Source organism: Mus musculus, chromosome 17 (assembly GCF_000001635.26).
Source record: "Mus musculus strain C57BL/6J chromosome 17, GRCm38.p6 C57BL/6J".
In the NCBI taxonomy this organism is placed as follows: domain Eukaryota; kingdom Metazoa; phylum Chordata; class Mammalia; order Rodentia; family Muridae; genus Mus; species Mus musculus.
In genome coordinates, this window is record NC_000083.6 from 55,675,405 (window position 1) to 55,699,540 (window position 24,136).

The 24,136-nt window shown below is 40.0% G+C and overlaps 1 protein-coding gene across 13 annotated transcripts in view; it reads right to left on the reverse strand.

The window, feature by feature from the left end:
* Positions 1-24,136, reverse strand: part of Pot1b (protection of telomeres 1B) — a 61,458-nt gene that overhangs the window by 24,215 nt on the left and 13,107 nt on the right. For 11 of the 13 annotated variants that reach the window (NR_151542.1, XR_003952193.1, XR_003952192.1 and 8 more), the window contains 4 exons: positions 23,053-23,183; positions 19,623-19,913; positions 17,318-17,473; positions 12,385-12,554 (listed from right to left, as the gene is read on the reverse strand). Coding sequence is in view for 8 of the 13 variants with exons in the window: in XM_011246645.3 (XP_011244947.1) it covers positions 12,385-12,554; positions 17,318-17,473; positions 19,623-19,913; positions 23,053-23,183 (748 nt within the window). In the remaining 5 variants the exon portion in view is untranslated. The remainder of the gene's footprint in view (positions 1-12,384; positions 12,555-17,317; positions 17,474-19,622; positions 19,914-23,052; positions 23,184-24,136) is intronic. The other 2 variants (XM_006524979.2, XM_030250064.1) reach the window with 1 other exon arrangement.

Consider the following 24,136-nt stretch of genomic DNA (forward strand, 5'->3'; position numbering starts at 1 on the left):
AGAAATTTAGTTCTTTAAAAAACTGAGTAGATCAGCCAAAAAAAAAAAAAAAAATCCAGACATAAAACATTCATGAAACCAGAACACTATGAAAAGATCAAATCCATGGATAATAGGAATATATGAATGAGACACATTTTTTTCAACAAAATAGTAACAGAAAATTTCCCAATTTAAAGGAAGAGATGTCTGTGAAATTACAAGAAGCATACAGTACACATAGACAGGACCTGAAAAGAAACTCCTCATTATACACAATAATCAAAATTCTAAATGAACAGATCAGGAAAAAAAATATTAAAGGCTAGAAGGAGAAAATATCAAAGATTAAGAATCACATAAAGGCAGACCTACTAGAACAACAACAGATTTTTCAATATAGATTCTAAAAGGCAGAAGGACCTGGACTGAGGGATCGTGGCTATCTACACAGACTACTGCACCCAATGAAATTATGAACCACAATAGATGGAGAAAGAAAAGCATTTCACAATAAAAACAAATTTAAGCAATTTCTGTGTCCTAATCAACTTCTATGGAAGAGACTTCTATGGAACAAAAATTTCAGTCAGAAGAGAAGACTAACAATATTCAAGAAGTCACAAGTAATAAATAATTTCAGGAATTAGTCTAAACCAAGGGTGACCCCCACACCAATACCAAAACAAAACAGCAAGAATTAACAAATACTGTTTATTAATAACTCATTAATTTTCCTCAATAAAATGTCAGAGACTAACCAAATAGATTAAAAAACAGGATCCATCCTTTTTCTGCTTTCAAGAAACAAAATGTCAAAGGTAGATCACCACTGTTGGGAGCCGCCCCCACATTCGCCGTCACAAGATGGCGCTGACATCCTGTGTTCTAAGTGGTAAACAAATAATCTGCGCATGTGCCAAGGGTATTTTACCACTACATGTACTCTGCCTTTCCCGTGGCAACAACTCGGTCATGGGCTGCAGCCAATCAGGGAGTGATGCGTCCTAGGCGAAGGATAACTCTCCTAAATAGGGACGGGGGGTTTCGCTTTCGTTTAGAGGGGCGCTTTCGTTTTTGGGGCTGGGGGCTTGCGCTCCTGGCTCCTGAAGATGTAAGCAATAAAGTTTTGCCGCAGAAGATTCTGGTTTGTTGTGTCTTTCCTGGCCGGTCGTGAGAACGCGTTTAAGAGTTGGTGCTGAAATCCGGGACGAGAAAATACAAGAAAACTCGGGACCGGCGCAAGGGAGATCCCTCATTCCGGAACCAGAACTGCGGGTCACGGTAATAAAGGTTCCCGTAAAACAGACTGTTGAGAAGGATTCAACTGCATGAATTCAGAACTTTTCAGCTGGGGAACAGGAGTACCAGTGAGTACAGCTTTACAAGGTAAGTCTGGTCTTGAACTTTCTAACGAAATTCAAGACAGTCTATCAGAAGTAAAGTGGAAAATAGCTTTACAAGGTATGTTTGGCCTTGAATTTTTTCTAGTGTTAGGAGCCCTTTTGTTCTTTTTCACATGTTATCAGGTGATTAAGATAGGGCTAAAAATTCTGGATGAAGTTCAGGACAATCTATCAGAAGTAAAGCGGGGAGAGAGAATAGGAGCAAAGAGAAAATATGGTTCACAAAATAAGTATACAGGCCTTTCCAAGGGTCTTGAACCCGAGGAAAAGTTTAGGTCAGGTAAGAATACCTGGGGAGAGATTAGAAGGAAGGAAAAGAAAAAAGAAAAGAAAAAAGATCAATTAGCGGAGGTCTCTAGGAGATACTCGTCACTAGATGAGCTCAGGAAGCCAGCTCTTAGTAGCTCTGAAGCAGATGAAGAATTCTCTGAGGAAACAGACTGGGAGGAAGAAGCAGCTCATTACCAGCCAGCTAATCGGTCAAGAAAAAAGCCAAAAGCGGCTGGCGAAAGCCAGCATGCTGTTCAGCCTCCTATGCGGAGCCCCCGCCCTGCGTAGTGCGTCAGCCCTGCGCAGAGAGGCAATGCGCAGAGAGACAATTCGCAGAGAGACAATGCGCAGAGAGGCAATGCGCAGAGAGACAATGTGCAGAGAGGCAATGCGCAGACTCATTCATTCCCAGAGAGGAACAAAGGAAAATACAACAGGCATTTCCGGTCTTTGAAGGAGCCGAGGGTGGGCGTGTCCACGCTCCGGTAGAATACGTGCAGATTAAAGAACTCGCCGAGTCGGTCCGTAAATACGGAACCAATGCTAATTTTACCTTGGTGCAGTTAGACAGGCTTGCCGGCATGGCACTAACTCCTGCCGACTGGCAAACGATTGTAAAAGCCGCTCTCCCTAGTATGGGCAAATATATGGAATGGAGAGCGCTTTGGCATGAGGCTGCACAAGCACAGGCCCGAACAAACGCAGCTGCTTTGACTCCAGAGCAGAGAGATTGGACTTTTGACTTGTTAACGGGTCAGGGAGCTTATTCTGCTGATCAGACAAACTACCATTGGGGAGCTTATGCCCAAATTTCCTCCACGGCTATTAGGGCCTGGAAGGCGCTCTCCCGAGCAGGTGAAGCCACTGGGCAGTTAACAAAGATCGTCCAGGGACCTCAGGAGTCCTTCTCAGATTTTGTGGCCAGAATGACAGAGGCAGCAGAGCGTATTTTTGGAGAGTCAGAGCAAGCTGCGCCTCTGGTAGAACAGCTCATCTATGAGCAAGCCACAAAGGAGTGCCGAGCAGCCATAGCCCCAAGAAAGAACAAAGGCTTACAAGACTGGCTCAGGGTTTGTCGAGAGCTTGGGGGACCTCTCAGCAATGCAGGTTTAGCGGCTGCCATCCTTCAATCCCAAAACCGCTCCATGGGCAGAAATGATCAGAGGACATGTTTTAACTGCGGAAAGCCTGGGCATTTTAAGAAAGATTGCAGAGCTCCAGATAAACAGGGAAGGACTCTCACTCTTTGCTCTAAGTGTGGCAAGGGTTATCATAGAGCCGACCAGTGTCGCTCTGTGAGGGATATAAAGGGCAGAAACCTTCCCCCACCTGATAGTCAATCAGCTTATGTGCCAAAAAACGGGTCATCGGGCCCTCGGTCCCAGGGCCCTCAAAGATATGGGAACCGGTTTGTCAGGACCCAGGAAGCAGTCAGAGAGGCGACCCAGGAAGACCCACAAGGGTGGACCTGCGTGCCGCCTCCGACTTCCTATTAATGCCTCAAATGAGTATTCAGCCGGTGCCAGTGGAGCCTATACCATCCTTGCCCCCGGGAACCATGGGCCTTATTCTCGGCCGGGGTTCACTCACCTTGCAGGGCTTAGTAGTCCACCCTGGAGTTATGGATTGTCAACATTCCCCAGAAATACAGGTCCTGTGCTCAAGCCCTAAGGGCGTTTTTTCTATTAGTAAAGGAGATAGGATAGCTCAGCTGCTGCTCCTCCCTGATAATACCAGGGAGAAATTTGCAGGACCTGAGATAAAGAAAATGGGCTCCTCAGGAAATGATTCTGCCTATTTGGTTGTATCTTTAAATGATAGACCTAAGCTCCGCCTTAAGATCAACGGAAAAGAGTTTAAAGGCATCCTTGATACCGGAGCAGATAAAAGTATAATTTCTACACATTGGTGGCCCAAAGCATGGCCCACCACAGAGTCATCTCATTCATTACAGGGCCTAGGTTATCAATCATGTCCCACTATAAGCTCCATTGCCTTGACGTGGGAATCCTCTGAAGGGCAGCAAGGGAAATTCATACCTTATGTGCTCCCACTCCCGGTTAACCTCTGGGGAAGGGATATTATGCAGCATTTGGGCCTTATTTTGTCCAATGAAAACGCCCCATCGGGAGGGTATTCAGCTAAAGCAAAAAATATCATGGCAAAGATGGGTTATAAAGAAGGAAAAGGGTTAGGACATCAAGAACAGGGGAGGATAGAGCCCATCTCACCTAATGGAAACCAAGACAGACAGGGTCTGAGTTTTCCTTAGTGGCCATTGGGGCAGCACGACCCATACCATGGAAAACAGGGGACCCAGTGTGGGTTCCTCAATGGCCCCTATCCTCTGAAAAACTGGAAGCTGTGATTCAACTGGTAGAGGAACAATTAAAACTAGGCCATATTGAACCCTCTACCTCACCTTGGAATACTCCAATTTTTGTAATTAAGAAAAAGTCAGAAAAGTGGAGACTGCTCCATGACCTCAGAGCCATTAATGAGCAAATGAACTTATTTGGCCCAGTACAGAGGGGTCTCCCTGTACTTTCCGCCTTACCACGTGGCTGGAATTTAATTATTATAGATATTAAAGATTGTTTCTTTTCTATACCTTTGTGTCCAAGGGATAGGCCCAGATTTGCCTTTACCATCCCCTCTATTAATCACATGGAACCTGATAAGAGGTATCAATGGAAGGTCTTACCACAGGGAATGTCCAATAGTCCTACTATGTGTCAACTTTATGTGCAAGAAGCTCTTTTGCCAGTGAGGGAACAATTCCCCTCTTTAATTTTGCTCCTTTACATGGATGACATCCTCCTGTGCCATAAAGACCTTACCATGCTACAAAAGGCATATCCTTTTCTACTTAAAACTTTAAGTCAGTGGGGTTTACAGATAGCCACAGAAAAGGTCCAAATTTCTGATACAGGACAATTCTTGGGCTCTGTGGTGTCCCCAGATAAGATTGTGCCCCAAAAGGTAGAGATAAGAAGAGATCACCTCCATACCTTAAATGATTTTCAAAAGCTGTTGGGAGATATTAATTGGCTCAGACCTTTTTTAAAGATTCCTTCCGCTGAGTTAAGGCCTTTGTTTGGTATTTTAGAAGGAGATCCTCATATCTCCTCCCCTAGGGCTCTTACTCTAGCTGCTAACCAGGCCTTACAAAAGGTGGAAAAAGCCTTACAGAATGCACAATTACAACGTATTGAGGATTCGCAGCCTTTCAGTTTGTGTGTCTTTAAGACAGCACAATTGCCAACCGCAGTTTTGTGGCAGAATGGCCCATTGTTGTGGATCCATCCAAACGTATCCCACATAACATAACCACATGTTATGACAAAAACGAAGTCTCAACATATACAAAAAACTGCAATAACACCCTTTATCTGATCTGACCAGTATGGTCAGTCTTGCTGTTTTGTTGTGGTATTGGTGTGGGGGTCACCCTTGGTTTAGACTAATTCCTGAAATTATTTATTACTTGTGACTTCTTGAATATTGTTAGTCTTCTCTTCTGACTGAAATTTTTGTTCCATAGAAGTCTCTTCCATAGAAGTTGATTAGGACACAGAAATTGCTTAAATTTGTTTTTATTGTGAAATGCTTAAAAACTCATAGAAACTGAACAACGCAATATGGGGTCAAGACAACATACAACAGACACCTGCCAGCAATATTAATTGGTGCTTTTTTGGCACAAATATTATAGGGATAACTATTTATTTTTAAAAATTGTATTCAATGCCCATTCTATGATATGATAGCTCATCCATGACACTGCTAGTGTGGCCAAGAACCAAAGACTAGATAGGTCATGGGCCCTATGGGGAAAACTATGATGATTCTGTTAAAGAAACATAGCAATAAAGTGACTTCTAGTGATATATATCTATACCCAGAGCAGAGCATCATACAACCCTACCAGGGAACCTTCTTCTTGCAGTAGATGGTTATTCATAAAAAGAACACAACTTGACAATGTGCACAGAATTAACTGACAAATTTTGGAGCAGTCAGGCCTAAATCAAACCCTTCCTGTCAAGGTTCAGAATACATGCAGGAGAGGAAGCAGGAAGACTGTAAGAGCCAGAGGTGGTGAGTGACTCCAAGGAAACAGAAACAACAGGGATGATAAACACATGACCTCACAGACGATGTATGACAGCACATATAAGACCTGCACATGTTCAAACTAGACAAAACCCCAGCACTGAGAAGGGAAAGCTGACAGAAAAACTCAAATGGAATCAAGAAGCTATTTACAACTGATACCTGCTGAGGAAGGAAAAACAAGTTTTCTACAAAGGAGTGTCACAGGGCATGTCAATCGCACTCTAGGGCAGGATCCATGCAAAAGGACTCTGTTTACTTATTTTTATTTACTTATTTATTTTCTGTAACATTGATCTTTTTTCTTCTTGCATTCTTTTGTTTGTTTTTATTTCTTTTCCTGTTTTGTTTCAGGTCTTTTAGTATTTACTTATTTACTTTTAAGGGAAAGGACATGAAGTTGGGTGGGTAAGAAGGTAGGAGAGGTCTGAGAGTAAAGAATATTATCAAAAAATACTATAGGTAAAAAATTTTTCATGAAGAATGAAGACAGGAAAAGTGAAAAAATATACTGATACATTGTGATTTACAATTATATTGAGCTAATAAAATAAAAACTTAATGTTAAAAGCAATTGAAGCAACCTGGGTCTCATATGACAGTGATTTGATTTTAGTTTATAGGATGGCATGTTTTCTCTTTGAAGATCCATGGGATATTTTTCCTCTAGAACCCACATGGTGTACCTTTCTCTGTGCATGGTACTCACCGGAAACACACAAGGGAGAGAACTGAAATCCAACAGTATTTCCAAAGCTGTTGTCTAAAAACAAGTCATATTCCTTAAAAGTTTAAAACATGTGACATGCTTTAAAAGATTCATGGTTTTTTACAGTAAGATTTAACAAGTTTTTCAATTCTGATATGCACTCAACTTAAGGTTTTTTTGTTTGTTTTGTTGGTTGGTTTTTTAATATTTTTTAATTAGGTATTTTCTTCATTTACATTTCAAATGCTATCCCAAAATTCCACCATACCCTCCCCCACACCCAACACTCCCCTACCCACCCACTCCCACTTCTTGGAGCTGGCCTTCACCAGTACTGGGGCATATAAAGTTTGCAATACCAAGGAGCCTCTCTTCCCAATGATGACCGACTAGGCATCTTCTGCTACATATGCAGCTAGACACAAGCTCTGGGGGTAATGGTTAGTTCATATTGTTGTTCCTCCTATAGGGTTGCAGACCCCTTTAGTTCCTTGAGTACTTTCTCTACCTCCTCCATTGGGGGTCTTGTGCTTCATCCAATAGCTGACTATGAGCATCCACTTCTGTGTATTCCTCAGGTGAGAATTCTTTGTTTAGCTCTGAGCCCCATTTTTGATGGGGTTATTTGATTTTCTGGAGTACACTTTCTTGAGTTCTTTCTGTATACTGGATATTAGTCCCCTATCTGATTTATGATTGGTAAAGATACTTTCCATATCTGTTGGTGGCCTTTTGTTCTTATTGACATTGTCTTTTGCCTTACAGAACCTTTGCAATTTTATGAGGTCCCATTTGTTAATTCTTGATCTTACAGCACAAGCCATTGCTGTTCTATTCAGGAATTTTTCCCTTGTGCGCATATCTTCAAGGGTTTTCCCCACTTTGTCCTCTATAAGTTTCAGCGTCTCTGGTTTTATGTAACGTTCCTAGATCCACTTAGAATGGACCTTAGTACAAGGAGATAAGAATAGATCAATTCACATTCTTCTACATGATAACTGCCAGTTGTGCCAGGACCATTTGTTGAAAATGCTGTCTTTTTTCCACTGGATGCTTTTAGCTCCCTTGTCAAAAACCAAGTGACCATAGGTGTGTGGGTTCATTTCTGGGTCTTCAATATTCCATTGGTCTACTTGTCTGTCACTATACCAGTACCATGCAATTTTTATCACAATTGCTCTGTAGTACAGCTTTAGGTCAGGCATGGTGATTCCACTAGAGGTTCTTTTATCATTAAGAAGAGTTTTTGCTATCCTAGTTTTTTTGTTATTCCAGATGAATTTACAAATTGCCCTTTCTAGTTCATTGAAAAAATTGAGTTGGAATTTTGATGGGGATTGCATTGAATCTGTAGATTGCTTTTGGAAAGATAGCCATTTTTACAATGTTGATCCTGTCAATCCATGAGCATGGGAGATCTTTCCATCTTCTGAGATCTTCTTTGATTTCTTTCTTCAGAGACTCGAAGTTCTTGTCATACATACCTTTCACTTCCTTAGAGTCACACCGAGGTATTTTATATTATTTGTGACTATTGTGAAGGGTGTTGTTTCCCTAATTTCTTTCTCAGCCTGTTTATCCTTTGTTTAGAGAAAGGCCATTCACTTGTTTGAGTTAATTTTATATCCAGCTACTTCATTGAACCTGTTTATCAGGTTTAGGAGTTCTCTGGTGGAATTTTTAAGGTCACTTATATATACTATCATATCATCTGCAAATAGTGATATTTTGACTTCTTCCTTTCCACTTTGTATCCCCTTGATCTCCTTTTGTTGTCAAATTGCTCTGGCTAGGATTTCAAGTACTATATTGAATAGGTAGGGAGAAAGTGGGCAACCTTGTCTAGTCCCTGATTTTAGTGGGATTGCTTCCAGCTTCTCACCATTTACTTTGATGTTGGCTACTGGTTTGCTGTAGATTGCTTTTATCATGGTTAGGTATGGGCCTTGAATACCTGATTTTTCCAAGACTTTTATCATGAATGGGTGTTGGATTTTGTCAAATGCTTTCTCAGCATCTAACAAGATGATCATGTGGTTTTTGTCTTTGAGTTTATTTATATAGTGGATTACGTTGATGGATTTCCATATATTAAACTATCCCTGCATTCCTGGGATGAAGCCTACTTGGTCATGATAGATGATTGTTTTGATGTGTTTTTGGATTCGGTTTCTGAGGATTTGAGTATTTTTGCATCGATATTCATAAGGGAAATTGGTATGAAGTTTTCTATCTTTGTGGGGTCTTCCTGTGGTTTAGTTATCAGAGTAATTATGGCTTCACAGAATGAGTTGGGTAGAGAGCCTTCTGTTTCTATTTTGTGGAATAGTTTGAGAACTAGAATTAGATCTTCTTTGTAGGTCTGATAGAACTCTGCTCTAAACCCATCTGGTCCTGGGCTTTTTTTGGTTGGGAGACTATTAATGACTGCTTCTATTTCTTTAGGGGATATAGCACCGTTTAGGTCATTAACATGATCCTCATTTAACTTTGGTACCTGGTATCTTTCTAGAAATTTGTCCATTTTCATCCAGGTTTTCCTGTTTTGTTGAGTACAGCATTTTGTAGACGGATCTGATGGTGTTTTGGATTTCTTCAGGATCTGTTGTTATAGATCCCTTTTCATTTCTGACTTTGTTAATTAGGATGCTTTCCCTGTGCCTTCTAGTGAGTCTGACTAAGGGTATATCTAACTTGTTGATTTTCTCAAAGAAACAGCTCCTTGTTTGGTTGATTCTTTGAATAGTTCTTATTGTTTCCATTTGGTTGATTTCACCCCGAGTTTGATTGTTTCCTGGCGTCTACTCCTCTTGGGTGAATTTGCTTCCTTTTGTTCTAGAACATTTAGGTGTGTTGTCAAGCTGCTAGTGTGTGCTCTCTCTAGTTTCTTTTGGGAGGCACTCAGAACTATGAGTTTTCCTCTTAGGACAGCTTTCATTGTGTCCCATAAGTTTGGGTATGTTGTGGCTTCATTTTCATTAAACTCTAAAAAGCCTTTAATTTCTTTCTAAAAAGTCTTTCTTTCTTTATTCCTTCCTTGACCAAGGTATCATTGAGGAAAGTGTTGTTCAGTTTCCACATGAATGTTGGCTTTCTATTATTTATGTTGTTATTGACGATCAGCCTTAGTCCATGGTGGTCTGATAGGATGCATGGGACGATTTCAATATTTTTCTATCTGTTGAGGCCTGTTTTGTGACCAATTATATGGTCAATTTTGGAGAAGGTACCATGAGGTGCTGAGAAGAAGGTATATGCTTTTGTTTTAGGATAAAATGTTCTGTAGATATCTGTTAAATCCATTTATTTCATAACTTCTGTTAGTTTCACTGTGTCCCTGTTTAGTTTCTGTTTCCACGATCTGTCCATTGATGAAAGTGGTGTGTTGAAGTCTCCCACTATTATTGTGTGAGGTGCAATGAGTGCTTTGATTTTTACTAAAGTTTCTTTAATGAATGTGGCTGCCCTTGCATTTGGAGCATAGATATTCTGAATGGAGAGTTTCTCTTGGAAGATTTTACCTTTGATGAGTATGAAGTGCCCCTCATTGTCTGTTTTGATAACTTTGGGTTGGAAGTCGATTTTATTTGATATTAGAATGGCTACTCCAGCTTGTTTCTTCAGACTGTTTGCTTGGAAAATTGTTTTCCAGCCTTTCACTCTGAGGTAGTGTCTGTCTTTTTCTCTGAGATGGGTTTCCTGTAAGCAGCAAAATGTTGGGTCCTGTTTGTGTAGCTAGTCTGTTAGTCTATGTCTTTTTATTGGGGAATTGAGTCCATTGATATTAAGAGATATTAAGGAAAAGTAATTGTTGCTTCCTATTATTTTTGTTGTTTGAGTTGGCATTCTGTTCTTGTGGCTGTCTTCTTTTAGGTTTGTTGAAGGATTACTTTCTTGCTTTTCCTAGGGCGTAGTTTCCATCCTTGTATTGGTTTTTTTCTGTTATTATCCTTTGAAGGGCTGGATTCGTGGAAAGATATTGTGTGAATTTGGTTTTGTCATGGAATACTTTGGTTTCTCCATCTATGGTAATTGAGAGTTTGGCTGGGTATAGTAGCCTGGACTGGCATTTGTGTTCTCTTAGTGTCTGTATAACATCTGTCCAGGCTCTTCTGGCTTTCATAGTCTCTGGTGAGAGAGTAATTCTAATAGGCCTGCCTCTATGTTACTTGACCTTTTTCCCTTACTGCTTTTAATAGTCTATCTTTATTTAGTGCATTTGTTGTTCTGATTATTATGTGTCGGGAGGAATTTCTTTTCTGGTCCAGTCTATTTGGAGTTCTGTAGGCTTCTTGTATATTCATGGGCATCTCTTTCTTTAGGTTTGGGAAGTTCTCTTCTATAATTTTGTTGAAGATATTTGCTGGCCCTTTATTTTGGAAATCTTCATTCTCATCTACTCCTATTATCCGTAGGTTTGGTCTTCTCATTGTTTCCTGGATTTCCTGGATGTTTTGAGTTAGGATCTTTTTGCATTTTGCATTTTCTTTGTTGTCTCTCTTTGGGTTTTCTTTATTGTTTCTATTTCCCTTTTTAGATCCTGCATGGTTTTGTTCACTTCCATCTCCCGTTTGGTACTGTTTTCCTTTAACTCTCTAAGGCATTTTTGTGTTTCCTCTTTCAGGGCTTCTGTTTATCTGTGTTTTCCTGTATTTCCTTCTTAAGGTCCTCCATCATCATCATTAGAAGTGACTTTAGGTCCAGGTCTTGCTTTTCTGGTGTGATGGTGTATCCAGATCTTGTTATGGTGGGAGAGTTTGGTTCTAATAATGCCAAGTAACCTTGGTTTCTGTTGCTTTGGTTCTTATGCTTGCCTCCTGCAATCTTATTATCTCACATATTTGCTGACCTCAATATATCTGATTGGAGCCTGTCCTTCCTATAATCCCAGTTGATTCAGGGCTCCTTAGAGTCCAGCTTTCTCTGTGATCCTTCGCTTGTGGGCTTCTGTGAACATGAGATTCTGGGTGTGTCAGAGTTCTTGGCAGTCAAGTTCCTCTGAGACCCTGAAATACTGGTGTGACCAAGCTCCTTTTATCCTGGGATCCTGTTGTCAAAGATCCTGGGCGTGTTACAGTGCCTGGAAGTGGTGTCTCCTTTGAGGAGCATGGAGCTGTCTGGTCAATGGTCCTAAGATCACGTGGAGAGTCCTCTAGTGACCTTGGGGGTGTCCGAGACTCTGCGCCCAAGGTGACCGGTGCTGGTGCAGACCAGAAGGGACTTGTGACCCTGGTCAGGCTAAGTTTTCTGCTTCCCTAATGCTGTCTCAGGTCCCGCGCGATTGGATTGGAGCATAAGTTGTGTTCCACTCACCAGAGGTCCTAAGATCGTGTGGAGAGTCCTCTAGGGACCTTGGCGGTGTCTGCCGACTCCGTGCCCAAGGTGACCCGGTACTCAACTTAAGTTTTATAGACTGGCTGGAACCTGTTCCATTGTTTGCTGCTGTACTTGGTATAGCAAACAATAAAAGAACATCAGTGACAAAAAGAAAGAACTGTTGAAAATCTTAAGTTACAATACTGGCTCTACTGCATTGCACTTTCCCTTTGGCTTACATATTAACCAGAAAGAAGGAAAAAGAACACAGAGAGAGAGAGAGAGAGAGAGAGAGACAGACAGACAGACAGGGACAGAGAGACAGAGCACCCATCATGGAGATATATTTAGTTTAAGTTTAGGGAGATATATTCCTATGGTCTTGTCTGCCTAGACTGGGCTCAGGAGCAGATTCATGGTCCATTCTGCCTAGCAGGAACTAGGGTCCCAGTTAGATTCTCAGCAAGGCAAAGAGGAAAAACAGTAAAAAGACAAATGCCTCAAACATTACAGAAAGTGTGCTACCTTATAAATTAACCTAATGATTATCACATTTATATTTTCTAAGCAGGGATATAAAATACTCACTTTTTCAGCTGATCCACATCATAGTTACTTTCTGGTAAGACTCTGATCCCACGACCATAACTAGTTCCTCCATGAAGATGAAATTCGAGTCTTACCAAGGAAGTTGTGGACTCTGAATTAATTGGCTGAAGTTTGGTATGGAGACTATAGATTCTAAGAAAGCTTCCGATCTGAAAGGTATGTAAAAAGATAATTTCAGAAAAGAGATCTAATAAAAACAATTTCTGATCCCTGAAAGTTTTAGAACCGATAGGAGGTAGTAACCTCAACAACCCAGAGCGGCATAGCCAAAGCTGCCAAGTTCTGCTGCTTCCAGGAGCTGGAACATAGATAGCCCCCTGTTCTACTACATTACCACCAGCTTTCTGTTTTCCAACTCCTTCACTGTCTAAGCTTGGCTATCCTGGAACTTGCTCTGTAGACTGACTTCGAACACAGAGATCTGCATGCCAGTCTACTGAGCACTGGAATTAAAGGTGTGGTCCACCATACCTGGATTTAAGATTTTCTTTACCTAGAACTTGCTCTGTTTTGGACTGCACTAGAACTCAGATATCTGCTTGTCTTTGCCTCCTGGGATTAAAGGCTTATTCTACCATACCTGGACCTAAACTTAGGTGGGTGGGATCTTGCCCCAAGGTCACCACTCCCTTAATTCAATTTAATATTTTTGAACACAGGATTCAACTCCATTTCAATTCCTGGTTCACTTTTAATATTCAAACAATATATTTTATATTTTTCCTTTCTAAGCTTGCTATTCTTATTCAAAATGCTCTTCATGAGAATTAATCAGAGAACAAAGTCTATGATGGGCATTTCTGAGACTTCCTTTGTCAATGAAATTAATATAAATCTCTTTACCTTAGCTTCAGGTAGACTCTTCAGATAAGGGCAAAAAGTAGCCACATCCTTCACCAAAAGACCACAAAAACAGTCTCTAGGCCTCACATTGAAATTCTTCTCCACTAAAACCTCTTGGGCCAGGTCAGCACAGTTCAAATCACTCACAGCAACAAAGTCTTCCATATTCCTTCTAGGATAGCCCATTCATCTCCACTTAAAGCATTCCAATACTTTACAAATCCAAAGTCCCAAAATCTACATTCTTCCAAACAAAAGCATGGTCAGGCCTATCACAGCAATACCCCACTCCTGATACATACTTCTGACTTAGTTAGGGTTTTACTGCTATGAACAGACACCATGACAAAGACAACTATTATAAGGACAACATTTAATTGTCAGAGGTTCAGTTTATTATCAACAAGGTGGGAACATGGCAGCATCCAAGCAGGCATGATATAGACAGAGATGAAAATTCAACATCTTCATCTGAAGACTGTTAGTAGAAGACTGGCTTCCAGGCTGCTAGATTGAGGGTCTTAAAAGCCCACAGCCACACCTACTCCAAGGCCACATCTACACCAACAGGGCTACACCTTCTAATCGTGCCATTCCCTGACAAACCATAACATACTCCTATAGTCATTCTCATCCATTTTGCTAAATTTGTGCTAAACTACAATTTTAACTAGAGAACTTAAGCTTTTTCAATGAAGACTTGAAATGGGAAAATACAGTCGGCTATTAAAAACTATTGACATTTGGAGCCAGTGCTATGATACAAGCCTCTACTATGAGGAAGACTGGGTCCATGGGTTCAAACCCAACATGGGCAACCCTATTTTAACAAAATATAATAAAAGCAAAGACATTAGCTGTCACAAGCCACACAAACCAGACTTATGAGCAGAGAAAGCTGGACTCTGAGTTCTGACTCAACCAGGATTACAGGAAGGAAAGGCTCCAATCAGATACATCAAGGGCAGAGAAAACTTGAGATACTCAGATGGCAGGAGGCAAGCATAAGAACAAAAGCAACAGAAACCAAGGTTACTTGGCATCATCAGAATCCAACTCTCTCACCATAGCAAGTCCTGGATACACCATCACACCAGAAAAGCAGGATATGGATCTAAAGTCACTTCTCATGATGATGATGGAGGACTCTAAGAAGGACATAAATAACTCCCTTAAAGAAATACAGGAGAATACAGGTAAACAGCTAGAAGCCCTTAAAGGGGAAACACAAAAATCCTGTAAAGAGTTACAGGAAAGAACAGGTGAAAGAATTGAACAAAACCATCCAGGATCTAAAAATGGAACTAGAAACAATAAAGAAATCACAAAGAAAGACAACTCTGGAAATAGAAAACCTAGGAAAGAAATCAGGAGTCATAGATGCAAGCATCACCAACAGAACACAAGAGATAGAAGAGAGAATCTCAGGTGCAGAAGATACCATAGAAAACATTGACACAACAATCAGAGAAAATGTGAAATGCAAAAAGATCCTAACCCAAAACATCCAGAAATCCCAGGACACAATGAGAAGACAAAACCTAAGGATAATAGGTATAGATGAGAAAGATTTCCAACTTAAAGGGCCAGTAAATATCTTCAACAAAATTATAGAAGAAAACTTCTCCAACCTAAAGAAAGAGATGCCCATGAATATACAAGAAGCCTACAGAACTCCAAATAGTTTGGACCAGAAAAGAAATTGTTCCCATCACATAATAATCAAAACACCAAATGTACAAAACAAAGAAACATATAAAGGCAGACATATCAGAATTATACCTAACTTCTCCCCAGAGACTATGAAACCCAGAAGACCATGAGACATGTAATAACAGACCCAAAGAAGTAGCCTCCCCCAGCCTTGAACAGGCTGACTCAGACCTATTCTGCAACTGTGAATGAGACCACCTAGGGTGGAGTCTTCCGACCTTCTATTGTTCTGTCACCTGTGCTGCTCTTCTCCAATCTACCCTCTAAGAGGCTGAACCTGTCTTCCTGAGATATTCCTGAGATTGCTGACAACCTGTCCATTGGCAACTAGTTCTAACTTGGCAACAAAGCATCAAGAAGCCTGGCCTGGCAGGAGATCAGCCTTCCCCCTTTGTAAGCACAGACTCTTTTTTTTTTTTCAATTTTTTGTTAGATATTTTCTTCATTTACATTTCAAATGCTATCCCGAAAGTCCCCAATACCTTCCCCCTGCCCTGCTCCCCTACCCACCCACTCCCACTTCTTGGCCCTGATGTTCCCCTGTACTGGGTCATATAAAGTTTGCAAGACCAAGGGGCCTCTCTTACAATTGATGGCCAACTAGGCCATCTTCTGATAAGTACAGACTCTTAGTAAACATGGGGCTTTGATCAGAAAAATTTTGTCTTGAGCTCATTTCTTCTCTCCCCATTTCCTCCCTTACAACTCCAGCCTCCTACTCATAAACTCGATTCATGTGGCCGCAGGCAACTACAGGTGACGTCCAAACAGGAACCTGAGTACGGGAGGACCAACTGAGGGAGCACTGTCTTGGTAGAGCTCTATGAGAAGATTAAGAAGATGTATCCAGCACAGTAAACAACACTTTGTATTCATGCTAGCACTGGCTTTAAACTCCATCTTTTCAAAATTGTTGCTGTAGATGAGAAAGACTGAGTCAGCTTTGGCCCAGCACTGATATCAGCTAGGGGTTGACAGTGGAAAATGGGAGTGAAAAAGAAAAATTTTAAGCAGGCATTTGTCCACAGTCAAGAACTGCATCAGGCGAGAGGAGTAGGGCTTAAAATAATAAAATAAAAATAAAAAGAGTAAAAAAAAAAAAATAGAGAGATATGTTACAAATGACATGAAAGCGAGATATCAAGAGAGAAGTATTTCAGAACTCTCCCAGTAGTACATTTACACAATGGAGTACTACTCAGCTATTAAAAACAATAAATTTATGTAACTCTGAGGCAAATGGATGGATCTAGAGTATATCATCCTGAGTGAGGTTACCCAATCACAAAACAGCACACATGATATGCACTCACTAATAAGTGGATATTACTTCAGAAGTCCAGAATCTCGAAATATCCAAGATACAATTCACAAACTACATGAAACTCAAGAAGGAGGAAGATCAGCTGGGCGTGGTGGTGCACGCCTTTAATCCCAGCACTCAGGAGGCAGAGGCAGGTGGATTTCTGAGTTCGAGGCCAGCCTGGTCTACAAAATAAATGAGTTCCAGGAAAGCTAAGGCTATACAGAGAAACCCTGTCTCGAAAAACCAAAAAAAAAAAAAAAAAAAAAGAAGAAGGAAGATCATAGGTGGATACTTCTATCCATCTTAGAAGGGAGGAATAAAACACCCATGGAAGGAGTTACAGAGACAAAGTATGGAGAAGAGACTGAAGGAATGGCCATCTAGAGACTGACTCACCTGGGGATCCATCCCATTTACAATCACCAAACCCAGACACTGTTGTGGTTACCAACAAGTGCTTGCTGACAGGAGCCTGATATAGCTCTCTCCTGAGAGGCTCTGTCAGTGCCTCACAAATACAGAGGTGGATGCTCACAGCCATCCATTACAATGAGCATACTATCCCCATGAAGGAGCAAGAGAAAGGACCCAAGGAGCTGAAGGGGTTTGCAGCCCCCTAGGAGGAACAACAATCTAGCCTGTACCCCCAGAGCTCCCAGGGACTAAAGTAACAACCAAAGAGCACACATGGTGGGACTCATGGCTCCAGCTGCATATGCAGCAGAGGATATCCTAGTCAGTCATCAATGAGAGGAAAGGCCCTTTGTCCTATGAAGGTTCTATGCCCCAGTGTGGGGGAATACCAGGGTCAGGAAGCAGGAGTGGGTGGGTTGGTGAGCAAGGGGAGGGGGTAGAGGATAGGGGTAGGGTGTTTTTTGGAGGGAAAACCAGGAAAGAAGATAACATTTCAAATGTAAATAAAGAAAATATCCAATAAAAAAACTTTATAAATAATAATAGTAATAATAACAATTATTATTATCATATGAATAAGTACAATTAAAAATGACATAGAAAGAAATCAGCATGCATCTTTCTAGTAAACATCACCTTTAGGGATTTTGCCACTTGGACATGATTATCATAAACGACAATGTCTACCACCAGATTCTGTAGCTGCAGAATGTGACTTAAGTCACCTTCAAAAGCAACGTCTTGTATGCAGACTCTCCAAGAGGGAATCTTTGTCCTGGTGCCATCCCATACCTGCCATGGAATGGTAAAACAAAGCTTAAAAATCTTCAGGCAAAAACAAAGTCAAGTTTAAAAATTAAGAGATGTAAACTGGTATCTTTTATACTTTAAACGTTGAAGTCCCATCATTCTTTGATTGTGAAATGACTAAATATAAACTGTTGCTTATGTAAAAATGTAGAAAGAGGTAAAAATAAACAAAACAAAATAAAAGACTGTATGATACCAAGCAAACCATTAACCTGGAGTAAACAAGTTTTCTATTCTGTGTGCAAACATGTCTTTCTACTATACAACCACATATGTATGACTTCTGGTTACTACCAAAACCTAAGATACGAAGCCAAGTAAAAACACTAAAGCCATGAGACTGTATCTGCTCCAAACTAAATAACAAGAAACTAGAACATGTCTCAACAGATTACACCTGAAAAGCATTTATTCCATACTACACTGTATAAACAAATTAACAAAAAGTGCACGGATGTTATATTTAAAGATGACTGAAGGCTGGAGAGCTGATTCAGTAGTTGACAGTGCATACTCCCCTTTCAGAAGCCTTAAGTTTGGTTTCTACCACATGTCAAGCATCTTACACTCCACCAGTAGGAGATTCAACACACTCTTCTGGTTTATCCAGGCACCTGCATAAATATGTCCATGTACATAAGTGTTATTAAAAAGATAATTCTTAAACCACTAGTAAAACATGTTCTTCTGATTAACTGTCAACTTGACACAGCCCAGGTTCATCTGAGAAGAGACCTCAGTCTGATCTACAAAGATCAGACTGTTCCGTGTTCCTATCTATGGGGAATACTATACTATCTGCAGTAGGGTTTTGATTGTTGATGGACAAAAGAGGGGCAAATCCGAGGTGGGCAACATCACGTTTAGGCAGGCATTCCTGAACCAAGTAAGAAAGTTGGCTGAGCAAAAGCCGGTCTTTAAGCCGACGAGCAGGTAATAGCATGTTTTCTTCATGGTTTCTGCTATATTTCCTTAGTTCTGCATGAATTCTCCATTTAAAATTTAGAGGTAATTCAGGGTGGAATAGCAAGCTTGAAGACCCTGCTTCAGTATCGGCCCTGACTTCCCTCAGGATTGTAGTCTAGAAGTTTAAACCAGAGAAACTCTTCTGTCCTCTAGGTTGCTTATGATCAGTGTCTTTTAACAGAAATGATACTAGAACACATGGCTGCTGAGAAAACTGAAATGGAAACATCATGACAACTAAAGGAGGGGGCAAAGTTAGTATTTTACCAAGGTTGAAAAAAGGAAACATTTTGCATACTAACCAAGTATAATTTAGAAAGAATAATGTCTATAATTCCTCTTCTTGTAATATTTAATTTAAAAAATCACGTCTGAGGCCAGGAGTATTAGCACACACCTTAATTCCTACCACCAAGGAGAGAGACGTAGGCAGATCTTGGTGAGTTTGGAACCAGCCTAGTCTACATAGCGATTTCCAGGTATTTTATCCAGCGATATGTATTTTTTAATGTTCCTTTAAAATGTGCCAGCAGTAAGTGGTATCGGTAAGTCATGAGTCTTGTCTAAGGACCATGATACTCCATTGCTTGTTTGATTATTACAGATGACAGAGAACTAAGCACAGCACCTTGATCAATGTGGTGCTGCTTAAAATATCCTCTATAGTACAAGCAAACAAGGAATAGGAATAATTAATTAACTACTTTCTGAAGGTCACTCATTGGCGATTATGTTACTGCTTTCTGGCTGATTTAAAAACAAGAATGACAGGAAATATCTCCGTGTTCTACGCTTATCCATGAGCCATGCAGTGATGACTGCACACAGAACATAATGACAGTAGACCCTGCAAGAAAATGGGTGGCAACAGAGCTGACTTTCTTAAGGCAGCAGAAATAAAGAGGAGTTTTACTAAAGAGAATTATGTGCATTTTATTATTAAAATAAGAAATAAATTCAGCATGTCACAAAGTCTGTAAAATACACATCTGTTCTCTCTGGTGGAAAAGAACACAGAGTGTAGTAGAGCTGCATGAACGGGGACTTCTCAAAACAGTACCAAGACTCTGAATAAGACGGGCTGGAAATGCTCTATCGGATTGCTGCCGGCTCCGTATCCGCAGACAGGAGCACAAAAGTACAGTTTTAAGTATTTAAAACGTACCTTTAGGAGAAATGACACTCCATCCACTTGTGCTTTGCCCAGGAGCTGACAGGTCAGGTCGTAATACTGCATGGGCTGAGCATCAGAAAGCTGCACTAAGTTGGAAGAAGCTGAAATGTGTGTGGATGCCCACGTTCGCAAGGCTTCTACCATACTGTAGTCCTGAGCAGTGAAGTTAAATCTCTTGCTTAAAGTACGCAGTATGATAGGAGCCCCTAAGGTGCCATCAAATGTCAAAGATGCAAAACCAAACTTGCTGATTGCCTGAAGCTCATTTTTATATGCTTGGATCTAAGAATGTGAGACAAAATGGAAATCAATATCAGCTGATATAAACTTTAGAAACCAAAAACTTCAGATGTTAAAGAGTTTGTTTATGGGCTGGTGAGATGGCTCAGTGGGTAAGAGAACTGACTGCTTTCCCGAAGGTCCTGAGTTCAATTCCCAGCAACCACATGGTGGCTCACAACCACCCGTAATGAGATCTGACGCCCTCTTCTGGTGTGTTTGAAGACAGCTACAGTGTACTTATAATAAATAAATCTTTAAAAAAAAAAAAAAGAGTTTGTTTATTATTCCTTATTGAATTAACTCATGAAACAATACAACCAACTGATACTGGATCAGGTTACATAAGGCTGCAAATTCTAAAAAACTAAAATTTACTTTTTAATAGTTACCCTGATTCTACCAAACTTGCATTCTTACACTTATATGTTTAATTTATTAAAGTATGATTTTAAATAAAGTATGTTATGACAGTTACTTATGTGGTATAGTTACATCTAGAATTCATGAACGTGGAAAGCAAGCAGATGTAGCAGAGGCTAACTCATCCTTAGGACCGAGCATACTGGACCACGTCCAAACAACTTTTGCTGCATTGAGTCCGAAGGCTCCTTTATGAAATGAACAACTATCAAATATGTGGTGCTAGTATTTTTTTTAATGAACTAGCTCTAGTACAAATAAAATGCTCCCTTTTTCTTGCAAATCTCTGGTAGTACTTTATGTCTGATAATATCATTATTTCATTGTCTTATTGCTTGCTAATTCATTTCCTATAGTTTTAGCTCTAATTTGTATCTTCATATTCAAAGTACTCTTTGTAGGCAGCACATAATTCTTGCTTTTTATTTTTATGCTTTTCTGGCAAGCAGAACACATTCACTATAAAAACACCATTGGTGCAGGAGCTCTGCACGGAGCGAGTTCCCTTCTTTCCTTGACTCTGTGCTTTTCAACAACTGCCTCCTATTTCCCCTTTGTTTTTTCCTCCTTTGGAATTCTTAATGTTTCATTTACGCCCTTGGGTAAAAATGGCTCCTTGTGTCTTGGTCTGCACTGAAACCCTGTATGTTTTTAACAGAAACTTCCTGCTTTCCAACCCCCTGGCCTTTGCACACTCTCCTACACAACAGCACTTGTTGCCCCTATCATCCTACACGATTGTTAATGCTTAAAATAATAATTTCTTAGTGAAATTACTAGACTATAAAAAAAACTTTGTACTTATTCACTCTCACTTTGTCAACCCTAAACAACTTTCTAGATGAAAAGCCCCCACTATACTAAAGAATATTTTATTAGGACATAAAAATATAGGTAAATTAATTATCAAAAATCATTGCTACTGTTCTCTGTATAGAATATGGTTCCCCAGTGCTTTGACTTTTCAAGACTAGATATGTGTATGCAAGACTAGATATGTGTACGCATGTAGATGCATGTGTGCCGTGTGTGTATGGGTGTGTGTGGATGTGTGCACGTGCAAGCTCTCTCACCTGTATATCCCCATTCACCTCTCTTCTTTGGTATCTTAAATCACAGGTTACATTACCAGATATTGCCCCAAAAGTCCACTGCACTCTATTTATTTTTCTCTAATACTTATTCTTCATACCTGGTAATGTCTTTGGATCTACCATCAACGTCTAATCCTTACTAACCAATGAAGTATATTTTTCATTTGCTTTTCCTGTTACATATTCAATTTATACTTGCTTCTTTTACAGAGTATACTTCTCTTTTTCTATTAGTTTCTTTTTATTCATTTTTTTTTAATTTGCTGAAAGTACTTTGCTTAATCTTTTAGAAAAAAGCTACAATATCTACTATCTATTGTTTAATAGACACATATCTGGGCCCCTATGAAATTTGTTTGCAAATTCCACTTGCTTTTAAAACCTTATCTTCTAAGCTCTTCTATTCATGGTTAGTATTTTGTTTTTCTTCTTAATTAGCCACTGTAGTATTTCACTGAAATGGTTCTGAATTATGTTACCTCACCATGATGGGCAGAGTTTTGTTCATTTTGGCAAGTCCCTAGCTGAGCTCCTGAAATGGACAAACTTAAGTTACACCTTCTTAGGGTGAATCTGTATGACACTCAAGGATTCCACAAAGCCCTTTCTTTCCAGTGGGGCTCATCCTGCAAACAGCCTTCTTTGTGGAACCTGTAGGTTTTGACCTATGTGCAGGAGAAGCCTTCCTACAGGAAAAGGACTTCTGTGGGATGAGGAAAGTCTTGGTGCTGTCCTACCTGAGCTGGACGAGGTACTTGTTACTGTGTGTGCAAGGCCTGCCACACGCTCCTGTGGTAGTAATGCTTGTGGCTGCTATGGTATATGACCCTAGGTGTTGGAACAAGGTATCCACCACCTTTAATTCTAGTCTTGTTTTCTCTGCTTCCTGCTCTGGCAGTCACATGAGGAACAATGCCACCAACATCTCTACCATGAGACTGAGCCAAATTGAACTTTTCTTTTTTAAGTTGCATCTGAGAATAATTTATCACAAACTAAGAAAAAAACAGTAATTGTTAACAAAGTATAAAGTTATTTAAGCCTCACTAAGCTGGCCCTGCAGCACCCCTACTCTTGCATCTCTCCAGTTCCCTGGTTCTACAATCCTTAAGTGACCTTGCCCTACCTATACAGCATAGCTTTCAGTCAAGTACCCATGGGTAAAACAGACTTATGGCATGTTTTGCATAGCCTTTACTCTTTGGTGCCTTGTCCTGATGAGGTTGAACTGAATTTTAATCTTCCCCTCCTCAGCTTATCAAGACTCCACAGCCCACATTTCAGATGCCTGAAGTCAGCGAGAGCAACAGTAAGACCCAAACTTAAATAAAAGTAAATTAAAAAGGGACAACAGTCTGTGCTTTCACCCTTGACAAATTCTACATGGAAACTGGATAAAATAGATTATATTTGGAAATAAGAGGACAAACTGGATCTAGTCCCCATCACAGTTTCTGAAGCATGTCTTGGGAAGGAGGGCAGGTGATTCACTTAAATAATTGATGCCTGACACCATTTACATTTGTCTCTTAGAATGTTTAATGTCTCTCTCTGAAAAGGCACATAATTACTACTAGCAGACTTCTTCTCCAGTGTATGTCGACTATAGAAAGTATAAAGCACACCTTCAGCCCTTGGAAGCAAACGATGTCTCCAACTTTATAAACGCTGGGAAGGGTATCGTAGTCTCTACTAAAGAGCATGCATGTTAACTTCACATTTGTCTGGTCCACAATCGTGACAACAGAGCAATAATCTGGGAAAAAAATATTTAACACAAATTAAGGTAATTGAAAGTGCTTCTAAAATAGAATATGCTTACTTAAGAATGCCAGAGAAATATTACTCTTCCCTATTATTGTCTTTTAATAAAAAGATAGAACTATCACACTGCAAAAATCAACCTTAAAATATAAAAGGAAATAAATATAAATATTCTATACTGATTTTCTAGAGAAGTAATAACTTTTTAATCACTTTAAAGTCAAGAAAGTAGAAAGAAGTCTATCCTCATCAAATACCCCACAAAATAAATTAATGTAGACATTTTTAAATGAATGCATAACAGTGAATAAGGAAAACAAAGCAAAAAAAGGAAATAAACAAACATCTAAAAAAAAAGAAAGCAATGAAGTTCTAAAGAAATAGTATTTTCCACAGTAAAAGAAGATATGATCTAAAATATCCCCTTTCTGAAAATATTGACAGCCAGATGCAATGCACCTATGCTGTCTGTCACTCCTAAGATGAGAGAATTAGCAGGACACAGTCCAGTAGTTTTATAATGAACGAGAAAAGGACTAATAGCCCCATTTGTGGTGGGATATTACCAATACAGTCAGAGAAATTCAAAACCATTTGATTCTCCTTGTTTTCTATTTTGTTCAATGCTTTGCAATAGTGTGCAGATTCTCAAGTATGAAGGAAGAATAAAGGGATATTGACACTTACAACATACTTATCAAAGAAAAAGTGCATCGGAACATATGCCCTCCTACTGAAGAAATCAGGGTAGGGAATGTCTTATAGTTGGGGATCTAGTGCTGTGATAAAACACCATGGTCAAAAGCAACTTGGGGAAGGACGAGTTTATTTCACCACATAGCTTACAGTCTCACTGATGGAAGTCAGGGCAGGGACTGGAAGGAGATGATGCAGGGGCTGAGGAGATGGTCAGCAGGTGAATTATTTCATCACACAAAAATACTC